Consider the following 23,484-nt stretch of genomic DNA (forward strand, 5'->3'; position numbering starts at 1 on the left):
ACATAAAATGTGTCAAGCAAATTTTTATTTATGTAAAAATGCAAACAAGCAACTTCTTAAAAAAGGTAAAAAAAATCATTGCAGATTAAACTCCCCATGTTATCTAATTAAACCCCATAATGGGGGTTTTCCTTCAAAAAATCTAATTTTTGTCGGATATTTTCCAAATTTGGCACAGAGGTTAGTTCTTGGAGGCTCGGGAATTCACACAATTTCGTTTATGTCCCTCTATGTGAGGGGGGGGGGGCAGACAACCCCGCATTGAGTACTAAAAAAATGTTTTTGTCCGATCTTTTTTAAATTTGCCACAGAGGTTTTCAGATGCTCAAGAATCACGCAAGTTAGTTTATAAGGGAGGGGGGGGGGGGGTCCTTGAAAAAAATCTAGTTTTGTCGGATCTTTCCAAAATTTGGCACAGAGGTTCTTTGATTTCCTGGGATTCACGCAGGGTAGTTTTCGTCCCTCTATGGGGGTGGGGGCAACCCTTATGGTAGTTTTCCTCCAAAAAAAAATCCAGTTTTTGTTGGATCTTTCCGAATTCGGCACAGAGTTTCGTTATTTGATGCTCAGGAATTCTCATAGGGTGGCTTTCGTTCCACTATGGGGGGCAACCCCATACGGGGGGGGGGGGTTCTTATAAAAACAGTTTTTATCATATCTTTTCCAAATTTGGAACAGAGGTCCTCTGATGCTCGGGAATTCACACATGGTAGTTTTCAACCCTCCATGATGGGGGAGGAGAGCAACCCCGCATTGGGGGTTATCCTTATATATATAAAAAAAGTTTTTGTCCGATCTCTTCTAAATTTTCTATAGAGGTTCTTTGATGCTCAGGAATTCATAGAGGTTAGCTTTCGTCACTCTATGGGGGGGGGGGGGGGGGGGAACCCCGATGGGGGTTTGCCTTGAAAAATAAATTTTGTCGGATTTTTCCAAAATTTGGCATAGAGGTTCGTTCATTGATGCTCAGGAATTCTCACAAAGTAGTTTTCGCCCCGCTATGGGGAACAACTACCAAATGGGGGGTTTTCTTATAAAAAACCAGTTTATCAGGTCTTTTCCAAAATTGTCACAGATGTCCTTTGACGCTCGGGAATTCCCGTTTTCGTCCCGCTTTGGAGTGGGAAACCATGTGTGTGTCGGGGGGGGGGGGGGGGTCTTATTAGTTTTCGTCTGATCTGTTCCAAATTTGGTGCATTTGTCTTTTGATGCTAGGGAATTCTCATATTGTAGTTTTCGTCTCGCTATGTGTGCCAAACCCCACAGGAGTTTTCCTTGTAAAAATCCAGTTTTCGTCGGATCTTTTAAAGAGCGTTTCATTTTTGACAGTGTGTGGGGCATCCCGATGGGAGATCAAGAGAGGCTGTGACAGCTCAAAAATGTTCTTTATTCGGCAAATTTGACTAACGATTCGGCAATTTCGGAACCATAATTGCAATATTGCAATTTTTAAATGCCCGAACAACTATTTTCATTAGATGTATTTATGTGTCATAACCCGTATTTCTTCATTCGGCAAGTTGAGAGAATCTGCCTCCCAAAAATTTAAGCTCGGGACACCCCTGCATACATGTGCCTCTTTAGTAGTTTAATAGTAATAAAAATAACTAAAATTCAGGTAGTTATCAAAATAATGGAAACACCTGTGAATTAAAAGTGACATTTTTGAATGTGCTTCGTACGTAATAAAGAATAAAACTAGATATCTGGTTTTTTTATATAAATAGCAATGTCATATTCTGGTAGTATATGGTGGATTAACTGAAAATCTGGACGTCTTGGATTTTTTTTCAAGCTCGTAAAATATTGGACCTCTCAAATTTTAAAAGAGGTCAAATTGTTGGAGCGCGTGTTGCTGAAGCAAGTGTAACTGAAAGATCTCATTTTTTTTTGGTGTTTCTAGAGGTACAGTATCTAAAGTCATGACAGCATACACGCAGCGTGGTAAGACAAGCTCGGCAAAGCAAAATAGTGGACTCAAAGAGAAGCTTAGTAAAAGAAACCGACGGTATTGAAGATGATTGTAATGTCTAATGTCTAAAAAGCAAACAGTATCAGCAAAAATGACCAGAGAACTCAATCACCATCTGGATTCACCAGTGTGAGTGATTAGAGTCAGAAGGCACCTTTATCAACAGAACATTTATAGCAGAGTAGCGATCCCCACACATTTGTCACAGAGTGTTTCCATTATTTTGATAACTACTTGTATTTTCCTTGAATGTTTTTAAATATTCCCTGCATGAAAATGCGCAGCAGATCATATATACATAATACTAAATGTAGATCCCGATTCCCGAAACGTTCCGACCAGGCTGATAGGGCTACAGCCCCCCCCCCCCCGAAATTTTAAAAATTAATTATAAAAATTATAATAAAGAACAAGTTTTTTTTACGATGTATTTTTGAAATCTTAACATTCGTATTGATATCAGAAAAGCGATACATGAACTTTTCTTAGCTACAGTTCATAAGTATCCCCCCCCCCCCGCTCAAAGACTTTCGAGCTCAGCCCCCCCCCCCCCCCCCCCACGAACTGATTTGTTTGCGTACGCCGCTGGTTCCGACTAAAATTGCTTTAATTCCTGCAATTGTCAAGTGGTAGCGAGCAGAGTGCTATACTGCTGTGAGCAGGTAAACGGAAATATCTGTAGAAATGAATTTTCGAACTATCTGAAGAAACGCATCTCGGATTCCATACCAACAATAGGAAAATGCATTTTTCGCGACTTGTTTTCAACGGAAACCAAATAAGCAAGCTTGTACAATGAAGCTGAAGTACAACGAATGACGAAAATGCAAAAAAAAAAAAAAAAAAAAAAAAAAAGAAAAAAAGAAAGAGGAAAATTTGCAGATACTGCGCTTTACTTTCCCACGGCAGTTTTTAGTCACAATGGTAACTGTTGATTACGTTCATTTCTCGTGGTAAATATGGTCAGAAAAAAGGTAACGAATACTTATTTTCAGGGTTGGAAAAAAAATCATAATTTTTTTTTTAAATAAAAAAAATCGGATTTTTTAAATTTAAATCAAGACTTTTTTGATTTAAATCAGATTTATTTGATTTTTTTTCCATCATATTAACATACTTTTTTGGAACATGCGTGGAACAGATGGTTATAAGAAATAAAAATTTTTAATATATGGAACATTCTACTCAAATAGATAGAATCTACGCAAAATTTTGTTGTTTAAATTTTAAATATTTATTTCTATATTTTAACCTAAAGGCATTCTATTATTTTTTTTCTTTTTTATTATTAGATAATTCAAACTAAATAAAAGTAAATTTTAAAGCACATATTAAATATTTAAATAGGAACTTTTTATTAAAGGGAAAAAAATTCACAATTCAGACTATATTTTTTAGGAAAATGAATTCTGAGGATTTAATTGCATATATATAAAACGTTAGTTTTGATGCTTTGTCAATCCTAAATTGTTACGAATGCTAGAATGAACAAAACCAAAAGATGAAAACTGTCTTTCTATTCCAACAGATGAAACTACCGGCTGTTGTTATTTAGTGTATCAGCTATATTTCTGGTTCTGTGATGCTCTCTCTACCTCCCATTGCATAAAATGAACCCCACCAGTCATAATCGGTCATTGTATCGATTACATTTTAATCAACCAATGCTGATTTTTGAAACGGGCAACTTCTTGCTTTGAAAATTGGCTACAATGCTTGGACATATTTCTTTAATAAATTCCAAACCTTGATTATTACATCCACACTAATTGAAATTTCATTTCTATTTAACACAGAAGGGCCTCAATAAAACTCCTGCACAATGGCATACATAAATTGCTTGTTTGTAAATTTCGTGGTATTTACTTATTTGATTCTTATTTAACACTTTTTCTAAATTTTTTACCCAAAATTTTCCATTGACTCATGCATTCGGCAAGGAAACAGTCCTCTTTTTGAATTTTATCTATAGCATGAGCAATGGGTTTTAAAACTTTAATCATATGTTGTACATTTTCCAAACTAAAAAGTTATTTCAATCTCAATGATTCAAATCAATTGATCATGCCAACCTTGCTTATTTTTAGTTCTTTTAAGTTATATGTATTTATTAACCGAAAATACAGAGTTATCCCGGTTTTAAAAACTTATATTTCATGAACTATTACATTTACCACTATAAATGATACATCAAATCAAAGATAAACTGTGCAAGTTTTTTTTGAATGTACTTAACTACTTAAACGTGCAAGTAAAGTACGTGGCACGTACTTCGGATTGATATTTTACCTCACTAAGTCTTTGTCTTTAGCGTACCATCTGCACCTAAATCGTAGTTTTTCAGAGCCCAAGCAAAAATGGAACTTCATGCCATTAGTCAATTAGAAGACTTATTTTATGATTTCTTAAGATTTAAACATTAATAAAAAATGTTAAAACATTTTTCGTTTGCTAAAATCAATCATATTCCATCAGTATCAAAAGTGCCCATTAGCTGCACCAATGTGATACGTAGTTGGGGCAGATTGATACAGATGAAATTAAAAGAAGAAGCATTTTTTTTTTTTTTTTAGCTTTTTGCATTAGTATTTATAAAATTATACAGTTTGCGACATGACGAAGTCGAAAATTTGAAATTTTAGCTACTAAAAATAATCAAATAAATTGTCCTACATCAATCTGCTCCACTTTCCGCAATTCCTTTTAATTATGTTTACTTCTTTTTTTTAAAAAATATTTTTTATTGCTCTTGTTGTTTTTGTTCATATTTCTACTGAAATTCATTGTTTTCCTTCGATTACTAAAATAACAAGTGAGGCCTAGAAAACTATGCTACAAAACACAGATTATTTAACAGTTGCCTCATCCATCAATCGTTTTCACTTGTTGCTTGTTACCCAGCGTTCTTCAGATTCGGTTATTTCAGCGCCAAACATCCATGAACTCGCCAAAAGCAGCATAGTTTATTACCCTCCGCCAAGCCTCCCGGAATCAGCGATCACGGCAACCCCGTTCCCCCAGTTCGAGCATCGATGCAGTGAAGGGGATATCACACGAGAGAAATTACGGGACATCGCAACCGCAATAGGAACCGTCAACGCTATCTGGAACTGGTTTTTCGGGCGGGAAGTTGCCTACAGGGTTACTGCCGGTTGCTCGGACGGTTGCTCGATTTGCTCACAACGGGGGCTACCATTTTTTAGCGTACATCCATGTGCTTGCGCTTGTTTATCGCTTTTCGTCAATTCCGCATTTGGTTATCACGATGCGTCGCGTTAATTCGACACTTATGGATGAAATTAGTAATCGAATACTTAATGCAGCTTTAATTGTATGTGGATTTGTGAAAAGATGGCAAAAAAAAAAAAAAAAAAAGGGAAATGATCGAGGCAATGATTTCAGAGCTAGAGCATCAATTATTATTTTATGCAGTCGCCAAAGCTCCTCCTGTTAAATTCATATTTGAGTTTTAACATTAATTTGTAGAACTTATGGTGAAAATTTCAGAAAAACAGAAAACTTTTATTACTATTAATTGAATGTTTGATTTAAAGTGATACTCTTGTTACATTTAAAGAAGACATACAGAATATATGACTTCTCTAGGCTTATTTTTTCCCATAACTACTAAATTAAATCTTAATTTTAGATAGGAATTATTAGTCACTTATTGACAGGTAAGAAGAAATTTTAATTCTAACAAATTATACCTAAATTCATAGCTAAAAACAAACATGACAAATAAAAAAAAAGCCAGCAAACTCTGATCAATAAGCCTTTCATAATTATTTTTTTAAACTTCGAGTTCATAAATAGATTGGAGGTGAGCTAACACTTTAACTTACACAAATATAACGCCACTAGATACATATTGCACACAGGAAAATCTGTGGTCGAGTTTATTAAAATAGTTCCAGACATTTAAAAATAAAGTGACGCTTTAAAAAAATGTAATGAAACAATGATGCGCATTTATGCAAGCTATACAAGCATTTATAATACAAATAAGCTTAATACTGAGCAAATTAACACTGCATTGAATATTAGTACGTCTCAATCAATATTTCAAATGTTAATAAAAATAACTTTATCATTTAATAATGCCAAACATAATTTTTGACGTCTAAACAAAATATTACAATGTGCGTATCATTTTTAAAAAATTCTTTGTATTATCATATTCTTTGATTTTCAGAGGGATTATTCTTCTTGACTGGAATAGAGTACATGTGTTACTACACAGTCAAAATATTACTAAATAGGTGGAGCTAAAAGTAGAGTAAATATTTCACCATTTCACTTTGCCTCACATTCCCCTACATTTTAAGTATTTTCAAATGGTACATACTGTATGTACCCATCAGTTTGAATTAAAAAAGAAAAGTACAGCTTCAATGCTATGATTTTTAAAAAGGAATTTTCACGTAACTTTTTCAAGGAAAAAATTTACTGTAATTGTTCAAGTATCAGAATGGGGCGGCTTCCTCCAGTCAAAAGTAGTACTTTTATCACTAAAATTGATAGAATAAGCAAAAAAAAAACTTGGACCCAAAAATACTTTTATTTTCCCAACCGTTATTTTTTAATTAATTTTTTTAAATGTCCAATTTTTCAAACAAGCGTCTTGACGACGTTACAAATACACGTGAGTAAAGATGCGAATTAAATATTTTGCTCTGTGAATGTCAACACGAATGGCATTTCATCATTTGTGACGTCACACGACAGAAATGTAAACAATGAAAGCGCCACGATTTAAGTAATTTTTTAAAAAATATTAAACAAAAACAAATTATTTAAAAAATGGTCAGATCCTATGTTTTTAAACATGCTCTTTCAGAAAAAAATACGTTTAAAATTTTAGAAACGACCCCATTGTAACATTTGTGCAAAACAATTTTCAAAAACCTAATGAAACGAAAAACACCAATATAAATTAAGAAATGCATAAAATTCGCACTGATGTTAACATATAAGTAGCAATTTAAATTCAAAATCAGATGCAAAACCAAAGATTAAATGTCGCTCATCCGTTTTTTAAAGTGTAACTGAAAATTTTTGAAACATAAAATAAATAGAACAATAAAAAGGAATTCCCACATTTCTGTCGCCACGATTGCAAATGTATTTTACAGTGACGCTGCCTGACGTCACGAAATCCCAGCGCCCTGATTGGTTCCTTCGTAACTTGCCCAGAATTAAAGGCAATTTTTTTCTAGCGGAGGAAAAAGTTTGCCCCTATACGAGCAACTGCAAATTTCCATAGCACACGAGAATTTTGGAGCAATCGTTTGTGGAAATGAGTAGAAAAACCAGTTCCGGATAGCGTTACGGTTGCTATTGCGGTTGCGATGTCCTGTAATTTCTCTCGTGTGATATCCCCTTGAGTGGTGCCGATCCCAGCACAACAAGTGAAACAACAGGTCGGACGGATGAGCTGTAGTGTGGTGCGAGCGGGCTAGAAAAAGTTTCTCTCGGATTGTGCGTCCGTTTTCGGAATTGTTGTGTGTGAGTGTGTGTGTGGATAAGCAATCGCGAAGACAATTCTGGATACATGCCACAGGATATTTCACCGATGTGTGCATTTTCGGACCTTATCAATGTGATCCGCAGGTAGTAGTGTCCTTAGGATAACCCAATCTCCAGTTGGGAAGAGCCCACGGCCGAAATGCCGCCGCTGTGTCATCCACCGGGCTGGTTGTTTGGATTGACCCTCTTGGCGGCTTTCGCTCTCAGACCTGTCTCTCCCAAAGGTAAGATCTTGAAAGAAAAAAAAAAAAAAGATCTTTAATTGCAATCAGGGTCCGATAAATCCAATGTGATGACTTGGTCCTGAAAAAAGTAGGTACCCTCCTCACCAGTGATGTTCCCATAAATTTTTCTCAGGTGTACTCCCAGAAATCCATTACGCACAATATGTGGATGTGATAATGTACATAATGTGTCATAATAAAATGAAAATTTTTGAAGCTTGAGGGTATACGCTATGTGTCTAAAAAATGTTTGAGAGCATAATTATGCGGCGTAGTATATGGAGACACCACTATGGAAACACCATTGCTCCTCACAAGAAAATTCATTTATTTTCAAAGTACTTGTTGTGTAGAAATAGATAAATAAATACCCTTGTGCTGAGAAATAACAGGAAATATCCAACATTTTTTAGCACAAATAAACAGATTACTGGATACACATGTTGCAGGGTTTCCAGGAGGAATCCCCTTTTCAATTCAAAGTACTCCTGTACCCAAACTTAACAATTTTAACCTTAGGCTAAAAAATTTTAGCGTTCGACTAAAGTAATTTTAGTATTAGACTGAAGTAATTTTTGTCATTTGGGAATCCCTAAATAGCGGAGCCCTAGGTCAAGTACTTTTTTGGAGCCCCTGTGTTCAAACTTTACAATTTTAAACTTAGACTTAAGTAATTTCAGCATTAGATTAAGTAATTTTAGGGGGTCCCAAAATAACGGGGGCCCAAGGTCACGACGCCTAGGTGGTCTATTCAGTAATCAGGCCAAGCTTAAAAAGTAATAAAATCAGAGTGGAAAAGGGGGTGGGGGGACCCTTCCTCACTTGAAGCTCAAGTAATTCCCATCTGTTTTGAAGATGTTTTTCACCATTTTGTCAATTTTATAGTTGACTGTAATGGTGCAAAATCATAAGCGGATTGGTAACTCCTTGAAAGCTGTCTATTTTTAGGCTGTCACCCCTCCCCTTGAGAAATTTCTTGCTATTCTTCTGAATCAAATATCCATGCCTGTATATTTTACACTAATCCTGCTAAAATAGACATTACAATTGTTTTGGTGTTCTATGCACTAAAAGGGTAGGAGAGGGAGAAGGGAATTTACTCTGTTTTCATGTACCAAAAATTATGGTGCCTAGGTCAACGACGCGCGAGATCATTCGTTAATCAGGCCCTGATTGCAAATTATTGCTTCCAAAAATATGTGTTCTCGAAAGAAATTAGCTCAGTTTGTGGACTTTTCATAAAACTCCAGACCTTTTCAAATCATAAACTCTTTAATGGACCTTTCAGTCATTTCTTTGCTAATGTGTTTTATTACATACTTCTTCTTTAAAGTTCACTTTCATACTTTGTTATATTGATGTAGGATTTCAAATGAAATGACATCATGTTCATTATGGCATCTTTTTCAGTGGCGGCAGCGCCCCCTCGGAAATGTTTTAAAGGTGGACACACCCTACCCCACCCCTAATTGTTCTTTTAACCAAAGTAGGAGTTAACATAAGTGTACATTAAACAATTTCTCACTGTAGTAAATATAAGGGGTGCATGTATAAAACATGTGCCCATGAAGAGTGGGAGGGGAACATGTACAAAATGCATGAAGTATTTGCCCTTTGCCCCGCCCTGAAAAAGATTGAAATGACGAAAATAACAGTGAAATAACTTTCCACAAAATTTTCCGACCACGACTTTTACGCTACAAGTACGTAAGAAATAATTACAGCAGTAGAAAGTAATTTGAACTTGCCTAACGAAAAAGCAGTGATACGACATTTAATTAAAAACAAAACATAAAATTAAATTAAAACAAAAACAAACAGGTATGATAGTAAAAATATTGTAAACTCTTGTTTATATCTTGGAAGAGGCTGCAGCCCAGGGCTTAATTTCTAACGGAGACAGTTCAGGAGCCCTATGCTCCTCAGAAGTTATATTCATTTGTAAATAGTCCGAAATTCTATCTAGATCGAAGATTTGAAACTTAAAAAAAAAAGAAAAAAATTAAGAAGAGAAAAGAAAATACGGGAGCTCACCGGAGCACACATGATTCATTTGCACATGTGAAAATGAAGCCGTATTGCAGCCTCTCTTCCCTCTAGATTCGCCACTTGTGAGGGTCATGACTTTGATTTGATGTCATTTTTAGAATATTATCTTTTTAAGTCCGAGTTGTGTTGCAACCAGTGCTGAGTTGTAAAAAAAAGGGGGAGGGGGAAAGCACCTTTTATAGGGCACATTTACTTTTATTCAAAAAGCAGGCAATTTTTTTAAACTAAAAAAGCTGGCTAAAACTAATTTACTTTAAATTTGCGTTATTTTTACGTATACAAACCAATGTAAAGGATTAAACTGCCGCATTCTTTTAAGTTTAAAGTTGTTAGTGGCTGTAGCACAGCGAGTCCCCTCCCTCCCTTCGAGTCCTTGCTCTTTACTAATATTGCCAATCCTGTTACCCAGGGACGGATGCAGACTACCATTGGGGGGGGGGATCATACTGAGGAATGAACCCCCCCTCCTCCCCTTCAAACGAACCTACCCTAAGGGTGCGAAACGTTTCTGAAATTGAGTGGATGTCAAAAAAAAAAAGAAAGGAAAAACACACATACAAAACCTCAACAGCAATAATGCAACTAATATGGAAAAAAAATTACTAATATATTTCATGAAAACAGTAGCATTTCAAAGTTCCCACTTAAATTTTTAATGAATAAAAAAGATTACTGCCACCGTTTACATTTTTTTATTCATAAATTGTTTGAACGCAATGTATGATAATGGGGCCGATAGTAAAGAGAAGGAGGGGGGGGGGGGGCAGGACTCCCATGATCCTCCCGCTGTTTCTGCTCCTGCCTATTACGGTGATTTTCGTTATACACATGATTCTCATTCTTGGGGTGAGGTGTTCTATCGCATTACATGCACCCCTGTATTAAAACAGGATCTTGGTCAGTTTAAGCAATTAAAATTGCTTGATTTGCAATTAAAAAAGACTATGAAGAATGAATTCCGTTGTAACGGACCAGGGTTCGAAAATATCATATTTTCGAAAATATTCGACATTTTGATATAGATCGGATATTTTGATATATATCCGATATTTTCAATTAGCCCAAACTAAAGTCTTCAAAATAGTAAATGCATCCTCAAATCATTCTTTATTTCCCTATTTTGTTATTGCAATATGTAGACTTAAAATTAAGGTTTCTTTCATTATGTTTATCTAATATTTCATTTAACAGCTTTATCAATTTGAATGGAGTTAATTTAGCATTAGCTGTTTTATTCATTTTTCTTCTGTTAGCTACTTTTACACAGTAATATGATTCGGAAATAAAAAATATGCATTGGTCGGTGCAGTCATAAGACATTTTCTTTTTGTTTTCTGACCAACGATTAATATTTTTTAGGCATTTTTAATATGAATTAAAATTGTATCATTACGGATAATTTTATAAATAAAAAATAAAAAAGGAATATTTTTTTTTCGTTGTTAAAAAATGATATGTATTACATCATAAAAAATATAGTACATAACTTCTTGGTTATTTTTAATAATAAATGAACAATATTACTATGATTAATATAGTCGCCCAGATCACATGGCGACTAAAAGCATCTGAAGGTTTCTTCTTGTTCTGAAAGAACAAGTCACCAAAGTAGTTTTTTTAGTCGCGTAGGCAACTTGTCGCCCGGGATTTTTGGTATGAAGTTATAATTGTGTAGGAAAAAAACATTTATTTGTTTAAGATTCATGCTTGAATTAAAACTAAATTGCTGCAAAAATGTTCTGAAGCAATCGTAAATGTCACTGAACCATTCGTTCTTGCGATTTCGGTGAGAAGTGCATTTTTCTACGAATCTGATTAAATATTTTCAAATAGCTAACATAACCCGGAATCCGTTCATACAGGAACTAATAATCGCTGCGAAAAAAAAATCATTCAAATCTTTTCCCAAGAACCACTTCATTCTCATGGGAATACTCCCAACCCAATCAATTCCGTATAAATCGACCATTTAGTGTGGAACGTGCGCAGGTGGTTGGAGCTTTTTCAATGGAAAAAGGGCCTGTTTATATGAACGGAACGTTTTCCAAAGGCAGCCAGCCCGAATGTAAGCAAAAATGCATGATCTCTGAGTTTGTTTTACGCATCTGTTGATTACAAAAAGACCAAAACGCACGTGCGTTTGTCACCTGATGCCTTTTCAGTGTTGAGAAGGACTAGGGCAGGGGGGAGGCAGGCAAGGTCGGTTGCTGAGCACGTGCGGTAAGGACATAATGTTTCCTGCGGAAGAACGTGGTTTTTTTTTTTCCTTTTTTTCCATGTCAGGTGGGTTCTCGAATCTTCAGGTGCATCTGTGGAATAGCTTGTAAATGGATTAATACGCAGAAAAATTCAAGATTATGATGTTCTTGTCGGAACTTGTTTAATAATAATGTCATTACCCTCACTTCAATTATATTACTTTTATTTCTGTTTCCAAAAAGTAGTGACATTTACGATCAATTGCGAACGTGATCAGGGCCAGATTAAGTAATCAAGGGACCCTAAGCCAAATACTTTTTTGGGGCCCCCTTTGCATTCTAACTTTATAACTTCAGCCGTTGGCTAAAGCAATTTTACCAAATATTTCAATCATTTGGGGGCCCCTAAATATCCGGGACCCTAAGCCACGGCTTAGTTGGCCTATTCAGCAATCAGTATCTGAAAATGATAGATAATGCACCAATTTCGTTAGACTTTGGTCGCTTCTACTAAAACAACGAAAATATCAGTTGCTGTGTTAAAATTAGGATTAAAGTAAATTATGAATATTTTTAGATAAATTTAGCAAGAAAGTTTTCAATAGTTTAATGAGAGGATGAGCTTAAACATTTTTTTTTCTTTTGCTTATTAATTTAAAATCGGAATGAGTTCTTTTTTCTATTATCTTAATACTAAAAAGTTAATTAACTACACTTGGCATGATTACAATTTGAAATTAGGGAATGGAGGTTGACAAATATATCACTTATCTAGTTCAATTCACTTAAATTATTTTAAAATTTTCTTTCTCAGATTTTTATATTATGTAAAGAAATGCGTTTAAACCTTCTATGCTCCAATGTGGTGTGCGAAAATAGAAATACAGTCCAAGATACAGAAATCAAGTGAATTATTTTGTTTAACCCTTAATTGGTTGCAATTTGCGACACAACCGAATTTAGTCTTCTAAAATACAAAAGAACAAATTGAGCCACAAAGATAAATTTCTTTTTTCGACATTCGCAAGTGTAGGACTTTTTTTTTTCTTCGGTATAGTGCGCTTGAAAACGCCTACTTTTAATTTTATCATGGCGAATAAAGTTTTACTTCTGTTGAGATAGTAAGGCATTTTTTCAATTTTCATCAAGTTTTGAGACATTTGATGGTAAATTATTCGTTGTTATATCAGTAAAACCCATAAGGGTCATTTCACGGTACAGTAGAACCTCCCTTAAGGGACACCTCTGTTTAAGGGACATTTTTTCTTGTCCCAGTCCTTTTGAATAGGGACTTCCATGTATTTGCCTCTAAATAAGGGACACTCTATTTAAGGGACAATCACAGAGAAAATCAAATTACAAAAATTATTTACAAGTGCATAAGAAAGAGTGAATTTAATGGAATTCAAGTTTCACTTTTCCTTTAAAAAATAATTGAGGATAGTTGAACATTAAACATATGTTGAAGAAACAAGTATTATACATTGTAAAAATCTTGCTGTGCATACTAAATAAATTATAAAAATCACCCAGATATGTATTCAAGTAGGCTCAGGGCCAAAGGAGAAGACACAGAAACTGATTAGCGTTTTATATAAAAATTTAAATGTGAACACTAATTGTAATTCAGAATGTCTTGCATTGTAAACTACATGACATGAAGCAAATTCACGCAATGAATTACTTCAAAATAATTGCTTTATGGGGAAAACTTTGGACTTACCAAATTTTTAACTCAATTGTAATTAATTAAATTTTAAAAAAAGTTAAAAAACACATTAAGTGTAAATTTGATTTAGTTGTGTATGAAAAATTAAAAGTATTTAATCATGTTAATAGTGTTTGAAAGTTCATAACAAAATTATACTGAGTTAACAAATTGCATGTATAAACTAAAATACCTCCGAAGAAGGGACACCTCTATTTATGGGACAAATTGTCGGGTCCCATTAGTGTCCCTTATTGAGAGGGACACTAATGGGACCCGTACTGTATTTTGGACAACTATGCAGGTCCATAACATGACCTTTTTTGCCACAACTATTGAATTTACTGTTTGATTAGCAGATAATTTTATTTTGAGTTTGTCCTACAAACACACAAACTCAAATTAAAATAATTTGAAAATCAAACAGTAAATTAAATAGTTATGGCAAAAAAGTCTCATGTTAAAATACTGCGAAATGGCCCACCAGCAGTGCTCCGAATAAACGTCCAAGAAGGAAAGTTCTGGTAGCTAGCACTTTACTAGAAAAAAAAAAGAGAGAGAGAAGGTTTCTGATGTTTTCGAAATTGTTAGCTAAAACATTTTTTTCTTGCCAAAAAGCAAAAACAGCCATTTGCTATCTTGTACAAAGGAGATAAATCCATTTCTCTGGTTCTCTCACAGTCCCATGATAGAACTGTTGGATTTATTACAGAACATTACTCTCACCAAGTAGGGGGAAAAAATGTTGAATTAAGTGACACACAGTTAGATTATAAATTGCGTCTAGGTTTACAAGTGCCAACGAGCAGAATTACCCTGAAAAAACGAAAGAAAAAACGAGAGACATGGATAATGAACTGTTTATCTCGTCACTTACAACATGTTTCCTTTTATGGTGAATATTAAAAATATTTACAAGATATGAATGTGTTCCTTAGGGTGGTTAAAAAATGCATGTAAAAAAGAGTTGCTTCTAGATAACAGGACACCCCGCAATATTTTTAGACTTGTGGATAGTAATACACTGGAAGAATTTTAGCTTCTTATTTCAACTGAAAGAGGACGCTCAACCCCCTACCCAAAACTTCATAAGTATGGGGAGAGGGGTTAAAAATGCATTGAACTGAAAAACCAATGCTACATATTATAATCTAGACTAGTAATATGCATATACATTGCAAAGAAATAATTATTTACAAAAAAAAAACAGCTGGAGAAATTAAATGTTTCTAAATTTGTAGCATTTTTTATGCTATGGCTAGTGTAAAATTAAGGGGTCATTGAGCACCCTCTTAAAATTTGAGTAAGAAGCTGAAACTTTTACAGCATAATACTATTAGTAAGTCTTAAAAAATAGGGGGTGTCCTGGACCAGGAGTGCCCATCCCCCTTAAGTTTAATGGCGCAAACTTCCACAAAAATTTTCTTCAACCCTCTTTCCCTACTTATTGTTTGTTTTAGCTCTTTTTTTTTTTCAATTTATTTTTTAAAAATATTTTTATCTATTTATTTTTTAAATATTATATATATATATATATATATATATATATATATATTCAAATATTTTTATTTATTTATTTTTAATTATTATTAAAAGTTCTGTGCTACACCAATGACATACAAACACACACACTCAAACTAAATAAATAAATGAAATAAAATATAAACAATAAAATAAAATACATAATTTAAATTTAAAATAAATTAATAAACAAATTTAAGAAAATAAATTAAAAAAAGTTTTAAAATTCCTCCCTTCAAATTTAGATGGCACAACTTGCGCCATAATCCCCCCCCCCCATGTGGGCACCTCTGTCCTGGATTCTAGCTGAAAAAAAGTTTTTTGAACCACCCTAGTGTTCCTATTAGAGGTAAATTCAAAAATAATCTAGTACCGAAAACCATTACGAAGAGATTGAATCCTGATTCGGTATCAATTTCATGTGATAAGATTTTTTCTCTCCAGAAAAATAGCTCCGGAGTTCCGGCACTAATTCACCCCTGTTTCCTAAACAAAAAGAATCTCAAAATCATGTGAAACATATTGCATTTCTTACAAAATATTGCTTGTAAGAAATATTTGTCTCTCTTTAATCAAAGCGGTGCTTTCATGAAATTGACTATTCCAGAAAACCATTTGTGAAATTAAAAAAATCTAAAACAATCCCCAAAATTATTAGCATTCATTACAATAAAAACTATTTCCTGAAATATCTGAAATTCCAACAGTAAAAAAAAAAAAAAAATAATAATTTGTGCCCGTTGCAGGCGTGATCGTTCGGTCAATCTTTTTTTTTTTTTTTTTTTTTAGCATACAAGAAATTTTTTTGCAAATTTGTTACATCATGATACACAATGGTTTCATACATTCGAATTTTTAAACTTTAAAGTCGAAGTTTAAAATTCTTGGAATAAACTTGGAATGAGCTTATTATAAATGATTGTTTTTAAGTATTATATGATTGTAAAAAAAAAAGACACTTTCGCAAAACTAAACAAATTATAGTCTTCTCATATGACCGCTGCATGGTGTCTCCATTAATGTAAACATTAATTATTAATAAACTATTACTTATTACAAAACGCCTTTTTCTTAGAAAATGACAGTCCAAAATATATTGCTATCGCCGACCATTTAATGTTTAAGTTCGTCACTGCACCCTACTCTTCCCCCCCCCCCTTATATCACGGATTTCATCGTTGACTCTCTAGAACTAGGGTGCCATGAGCAAATGTAACACAGAGGAGAAAAAAACTTTTTATTTCATTTGTTTCAGCAAGTATTACTATGTTGTGCAACATGTGGCGATTAGAATAAATAGTAGGGGAACATGGGGCAAAGTGAAATGGTGAAATATTTACTATGCTTTTCGCTCCACCAATAACTAGTATTATTTTAACTATGCAGTACCATATGTAGTCTATTCCAGTCAGGGAGAAAATACCGCCGAAGATTAAAGCATTTGGTAATACAGGCAATTAAAAAAATGACTCATTTTGTAATATTTTGACGTAAGTCAAAAATTATTTTTGTTACTATAAAATGATAAAGTTCTTATTATTTATTATTAACATTTAAAAAAAAAAGAGAACTTCTAATATTCAATGCAGAATAAGTTTTTAGTTAGTATTAATCTTATTTATATTTTAAATAAATTGTGCAATTAGTCAATCACATGCGTGGCAGAGTGGATGGGACAAAATGAAATAGTTTGTTTCATTTGCTCACTCAATCATTTAATATAAATCAATTACGTTTTCATTTATTATTTCATTAATTTACATTCTTTTATTTAGTAATTCACTTATTTATTCATTCATTCACTTATTTTCTTATTCATTCATTCTTTTACTAGTTCATTTATTATTTTTCTTCATGTATTAATTGATTTATTCATTTAATTATACAAATACAAATACAAATGTGACGACCAGCAACAGGCACTGGGCCCAGCTAGGCTGGTCCTAGTCAATTAATTAGTCCCCAATGAAGATCAATGGCCCTCTTAAAGCTATCCACTCCCTTGCTCATTACCGCCTCTTCCGGTAAGCTATTCCAAGTGCCCACAACCCTGCTAAAGTAGTAGTTTTTCCTGATTTCCAAGTTAGCCTGAGATTTAAATAGCTTAAAACAATGACCCCTTGTCCTGCTTTCCCCACAAAAATTTAATCCATTTACATCTTTCATTTTGATAAATTTAAATAACTGAATCATGTCCCCTCTGACTCTCCTTTGCTCCAGGCTATACATGTTAAGCCTATTAAGTCTGGTATCATAATCTAAATCTGAGAGTCCCCTTACTAATTTAGTCACCCTTCTTTGAACCCTTTCCAATACAAAAATATCTTTCTTCAGATAAGGCGACCAAAACTGAACAGCATACTCCAAATGAGGTCTAACTAAACTCCTATATAAAGGCAGAAGAACTTTCTTAGATTTGTTTGAAATAGATCTATTGATGAACCCAAGCATTTTGTTGGCTTTGTTACTAGCAATACTGCACTGTTGACTAAACTTGAAGTCCTGATTTATAAAGACACCCAGATCCATAACATTTTCTGCCTGATTTATGACTGAACCCTGTAAACGATATCTCATACGCTTATTTCCATGACCTAAGTGTAGCACTTGACATTTCCCTACATTAACTGCCATACCCCATTTATCTGCCCACTTAGTAATATGATCTAAATCCTCTTGCAGCTGTTTTACTTGTTCTTCATTTTCGACAATCCCCATAACTTTTACATCGTCAGCAAAACAATTCATGCTTCCAGAAATATTTTCATTGATGTCATTCATAAATATAATAAACAAAAGAGGCCCTAAAACTGATCCCTGAGGAACCCCACTTAAAACATCACTCCAATTAGAATGATTTCCTCTCACAACTACTCTTTGCTTCCTACCAGTAAGCCAATTTCTAACCCAAAGTAAAGTTTTTCCTCCTATTCCAATGTCAGCTAACTTGCTGAGAAGAGCAACATGCGGTACCTTGTCAAAAGCTTTTTGAAAATCAATATAAACAACATCCACACATTTTTTGTTATCTAAAGCTGAGGTAACCTTGTCGTAGAAATGCAATAAATTAGTAGTACAGGATTTACCTTTCCTGAAACCATACTGCAAACTAGTCAACAGACTATTAGTCTCTAAGAACATCATGATCTTAATTTTGATCAAAGTTTCGAAAATCTTACAAATCACCGAAGTCAAACTTACAGGTCTATAATTCCCAGCAATACCTTTAGACCCCTTCTTGAAGAGTGGCGTTATGTTAGCCAGCTTCCAGTCCTCTGGCACCGTCCCCGAGTTATAAGAAGCATTGAAAATATTCAAAATAACATCCACTAATTCCTCTGCACATTCAACTAAAATTTTTGGATAAATATTATCTGGTCCCGGAGCTTTAGTTGCTTTAATCTTTTTCAAATGAAATAAAACCTCCTCCCTGGAAAATACAAAATCCTCAAGCTGTATAATAGCTTGTGTCTTGTTAGTGTCAACTGTTGAGATACAGTTATCGTTAAACACACTGGAAAAAAAGTTATTTAGAACATTTGCAATATCCCTATCGTTTTGGATTAAATTTCCATGCTCATCAACCAAAGGCCCAATTTGACTGTTTCGAGCTTTCCCAGAATTAGCGTAAGCAAAAAACCTCTTAGGGTTCCCATCAATGTCATCTGCCAGCCTTTGCTCCAATTCCCTTTTCTGAATCCGTACCAAATACTTAAAATTTCGCCTTGCCTTACCATACTGGAGCCTCTCCGCACTCTGACCAGTTTCTTTAAACTTACGAAAAGTGGCTTGCTTATAATTAAGAGCTACTTTAGTCTCCCTGGAGAACCACATGGGCCAAATTTTGGTACTAACACCTTTTCTCCTAAATGGAACATAGTCCCCAACGGTTTTAGCAAGTTTATCCTTAAATTCCGTCCACTGCTGATCTACGTCGTTATTTTCCAACCCTGACGAAAAAACCTCTTTCAAGCTCTGCCTAAGTGCAACAAAATTGGTATTTCTGAAATTGGGCACAAACCTAAAATTATCATCTTTGCACACTTCAAATTTAACCCGGAACCTAATGCTGTTATGATCACTATCTCCAATATGCTCCCCTACACTCAACCCCTGAACAAAATTACCTATGTCACAAAAAACTAGATCCAAAATGGCCTCCTCTCGAGTTCCCTGAGTTACAACTTGATCTAAGAAACAGTCACCAATTACTTTTAAAAATTCCTCTTCTTTGCCATTACCAGGATAAAAATTATTCCAATCAATACCCGGAAAATTGAAATCCCCCATTATGATAACGGATCCCTTACTAGACATGTCACTAATAATACGGTACATCTGTTCATCTTGTCCCTGGTTTGAATTAGGTGGCCTATAAATGTTTCCAAAGCGTAGCTTTATGCCCTTACTGCTCATCAACTCCAGCCAAACCATATCAATATCAGTAGGCTTATCATTTATGACCAATTCATTGCAAATAAAATTGTCTCTAACATAAAATAAAACCCCACCACCTCTTTTACCTACTCTATCCTGTCTGAATAAATTATACCCAGCAATATGTAATAACTCTGCATCAGATTCGGTAGCCCATGTCTCTGTAATTCCGATAACATCCAACTTCTCATCCATAACTATGCTTTTCAATTCATCCATCTTGTTCCTAATACTGCGAGCATTGGTATAGAAAACTTTAAGCATGCCTAAGTTGCTTTTATTTAACACCCTGAAATTTCCTAAATTACAATTGTTAACATTACTACTCTTGTTTGTCACTTTATTTCCATTTCTAGCAATACCCAAAAACATTTCATTCTCTCGATACCTGGTGCTTGAACCATGCCCCCCATTCCAACTTAGTTTTTTGACTCCGAAGCCCTTAAAATTAATCCACTAACCATTTTGACCCCTGTAGAGCTCAGATGCAGGCCATCCCTAGCAATCCAATCCCGTTTACAGTGACTCCATACATCAATGAACCTGATACTGCGCTTTTCGCAAATTGACTTCAGTAGCAAGTTCATACACCTCGCACGTTGATTTAGCCAGCTCCTATGCACTCCATACCTGGGAAGCAAACCAACCACTTGGACATTCGTCGAAAAGCTGGTTGCGTTATCCAACAGGGATTCCCATTCCCTAGAAAACTCCTCATTTTTACTGTGGCCTACATCATTTGTTCCCACCCACAAAGTAACCATGTCCTCCTTATTCAATACTCCCTTCTTTTCAGCAACCATATTAATGTCTTTTACCCGAGCCCCTGGTAAACAACACCTAGCCACCTTACGCTTTACTCTCCCAACTGTGTTACCCACCTCCCTTACCATAGAGTCCCCCAAAATTACACCCTTAGTTTCCCAATCTAACTCCTCATTTGAAACTTCCCCCTGAATCTCTGGAACATTTATACCCTCTACAACTGGCTTACACCCTAATGCTAACTGGGCTTCCAAAACTAGCATCTTAAGTCTTAAGTCTGAGAGTTCAGCACATTTAGTGCAAATATAATCCTCTTCAAAAACAGACTCATTTTCCCCCTTATACAGGCAGAACATATGACATAAATCACAAGAGATCCACCTGTCCCCCTTCCCACTCTTTACCTCTTTCATAATGCATATAACACCCATTTCTACTCAGTGAATATGTTCCAAAAGGCAAAACAGTAAGATAAAAATGCAAAAAAACACAGAATAAATACTAAAAACAGCAGTAAATAAACAGAGTTGCTACACCCAATAAAGCACACAAGACCAAAAACCAGGAGATCACCACATGTTAGGCTTAGCTCCAAAAAATGCAAAAACACTTCAAGAATACAATAACAGCAAAAATGAGCCCCCAAAACACAATAAAACTAAATTACATGATAAAGTGAAGTAAAAAAACCTAAAACTAGACAGTAATAATGAAAAATTATAGTAAAAAAACACTTATCAAATTAGCAGCAAAAAACACTCCCTGCATCACAGGCGCCCTCTAGTGGCCAAAAAAAGATTATTAGTTTATTGTTTCATTATCTTTTCATTTATTCAATCAAACCTTTTATTTACTGATTCTTTTGATAAAAAATATGTTTTATAATCGAATAGAAGGTGTTTCACTTCTAAAAATATTTTATTTTTCTCTTTGCCCCATGAAAAAAAATTTAAAAATTTCCATTTTTTTAAGACTCAAATTTACTGCCAAAAATAAAAAATACTGTTTCAACGTAAGTTTTATTATAAAAGACAATGTTCTTTCCTTATATACTGTAATTTTCAAAGCAAATTTCCAATTTGTTCATTAAAAAAGAAAACTTGGTCATCTTAACCGAGGTCGCCCCACATGAAATACTCGTATTTTTAATCGAAAAACATTTAAAAAATAAATAAATAAATAAATAATAAGGGAAGGAGGTGGTATGAGAAAAAAATCTCACGCTGCAAGTTTCATGTAACTCATTTTGACGCGAGTACCGAAGGGTTAAAAAAAATCTTGTAATAAACAATCACTGTGTAAAACTTCTGGGCGGCGATTTTTTGTTCCTTTTTATCTCTTGTAAACGATCCACGAGTTTTAATGCTTTGTTTAGCTCGAAATGTTGACCGCTCACACGATTAGAAAGTCACTGGGGCTTGACGGGCAGTCGTATTTCTATCTGATCTCTATTCTCTTGTCTTCATGGTCGTGGAAAATGATTTACTCCATCAACTGGAGCATGAATGATTAGCTTTGTTTAACGTATATTCGATTAAATACATTGTTGTAGAGTCAATCGTTAATTCCGCGAAACTTAAGGATTCCATGGAGATCAATCAAAGGTTCCACGAAACACTCATACTTTATTTTAGAAAACTTAAATTTTTTTTTGCCAAAATTGTGATTTTTTAAAGCTAAACTTAAATTTTAAACTTTAATGCTTTGTGTCTACAAAACTTTGTTTTCAAAGTTGTTTTCCAATTTTATTTTTTGTTAAATTTTTGAAATTACGTTCTGACATTACAAAATTTTAGTTGAAATAGTTTTCACTTTGACTGTTAATGAAACATTTCAAGAATGTTGCTTCAAAGTATACTACTTACGAAAAAGACGGGGTTCCACGAAAAAGCTGGTAATTTAAAAGGGTTCCACTCATTAAAAAAATTAAGAAACGCTGTTGGAGAGCCATTCTTAAATTTTGTTCCGCGGAACCCTAGGGTTTCTTAGAGATCACTCTGTTAAGGGCTTCGTGAAATTTGTGTTTTTTGCTTTTAATTTAAAATCATCACATAAGATATCGATAGAAATAAGATTGAGTAAAGCTTTTTTAAAAATTATTATTTTCCGATATTCAGCTCAGAAAGTATCAAAATGAATTTGGATTAAAATCCCATTTTTGTTAATGTACAACCATTATCTTTTAGTGGGAAAAAAAAGTTCAGATAAAACTGAAGTTCAGACTAATAAATGTATATGTGTGTAAAACATACTAAAATTAAACTTTCATTTTGCCATAGTTCAAAATTATGAAAATTAGCATGTAAACAATTACGTGCTTCCTATAGAATTTGCATCATTTGCTGGCATCAATTACAAAAATGTAACAACAGGACCCAATACAGGCTGATTTTGCTACCGTTTTTCGGTACCTTCACAAAAATCTTATTTTGAAATCGGTACTTTCACAAAAATCAAGTAATAAAATCAGTAGCTTCACAAAAATATCGAAAATTTCACAAAAATTCACATTTTAAAATATGAAATTTGTTTCTCTGTTTAAAACAAAATATACTCATAAAATAGAATTATAAGCAGGTTTATATGAACAATAGCTTAAATAGAAACCTTTTTGTAGTATTTTAACTAATTTTTAGTTGTTTCACACCAAAGTGTATTTATGCAATATTATCGCAATCTTTAAACATCTGTTTTGAGGAACCGTTTTTCTCATAATTTCCTATATTGTACACAGTACATAGACCATTAAGCTGAAATTACGATGGTATTTTTCCTACTTCTTAGGTTTTCAGCTCCCCCCCCCAAAAAAAAAAAACGAAACCTGTTAAAAATACTAGATGACATTTACACTTTTCGAACTAAAATTTCACTTGTTCCACTACTTCTTTCACAAAAATTAGGATGTGCCTAAAATTTCACAAAAACAATGCTGATAAAAAAAAACTTTCACAAAAATAGGTAGCAAGAAAAAAATCCTGGATTGGCCCCTGAACAATAATAGACTACAGATTACCAGTAATGAATTAAGAATCTTAGAAACCACCTCTTCTTTTATTTAACGATTTGATAAAAAGAATGAAG

At 34.1% G+C, this 23,484-nt stretch overlaps 1 protein-coding gene across 1 annotated transcript in view; it reads left to right on the plus strand.

Moving 5' to 3' along the window:
* The first annotated feature begins 7,640 nt into the window (after positions 1 to 7,640).
* The window catches only part of LOC129222543 (neurogenic locus Notch protein-like), a 162,500-nt gene continuing 146,656 nt past the window's right edge, over positions 7,641 to 23,484 (plus strand). Inside the window, exon 1 of the mRNA XM_054857056.1 lies at positions 7,641 to 7,725. Coding sequence (XP_054713031.1) covers positions 7,641 to 7,725 — 85 coding nt within the window. The remainder of the gene's footprint in view (positions 7,726 to 23,484) is intronic.

The sequence above is a fragment of the Uloborus diversus genome, chromosome 5 (genome assembly GCF_026930045.1).
Source record: "Uloborus diversus isolate 005 chromosome 5, Udiv.v.3.1, whole genome shotgun sequence".
In the NCBI taxonomy this organism is placed as follows: domain Eukaryota; kingdom Metazoa; phylum Arthropoda; class Arachnida; order Araneae; family Uloboridae; genus Uloborus; species Uloborus diversus.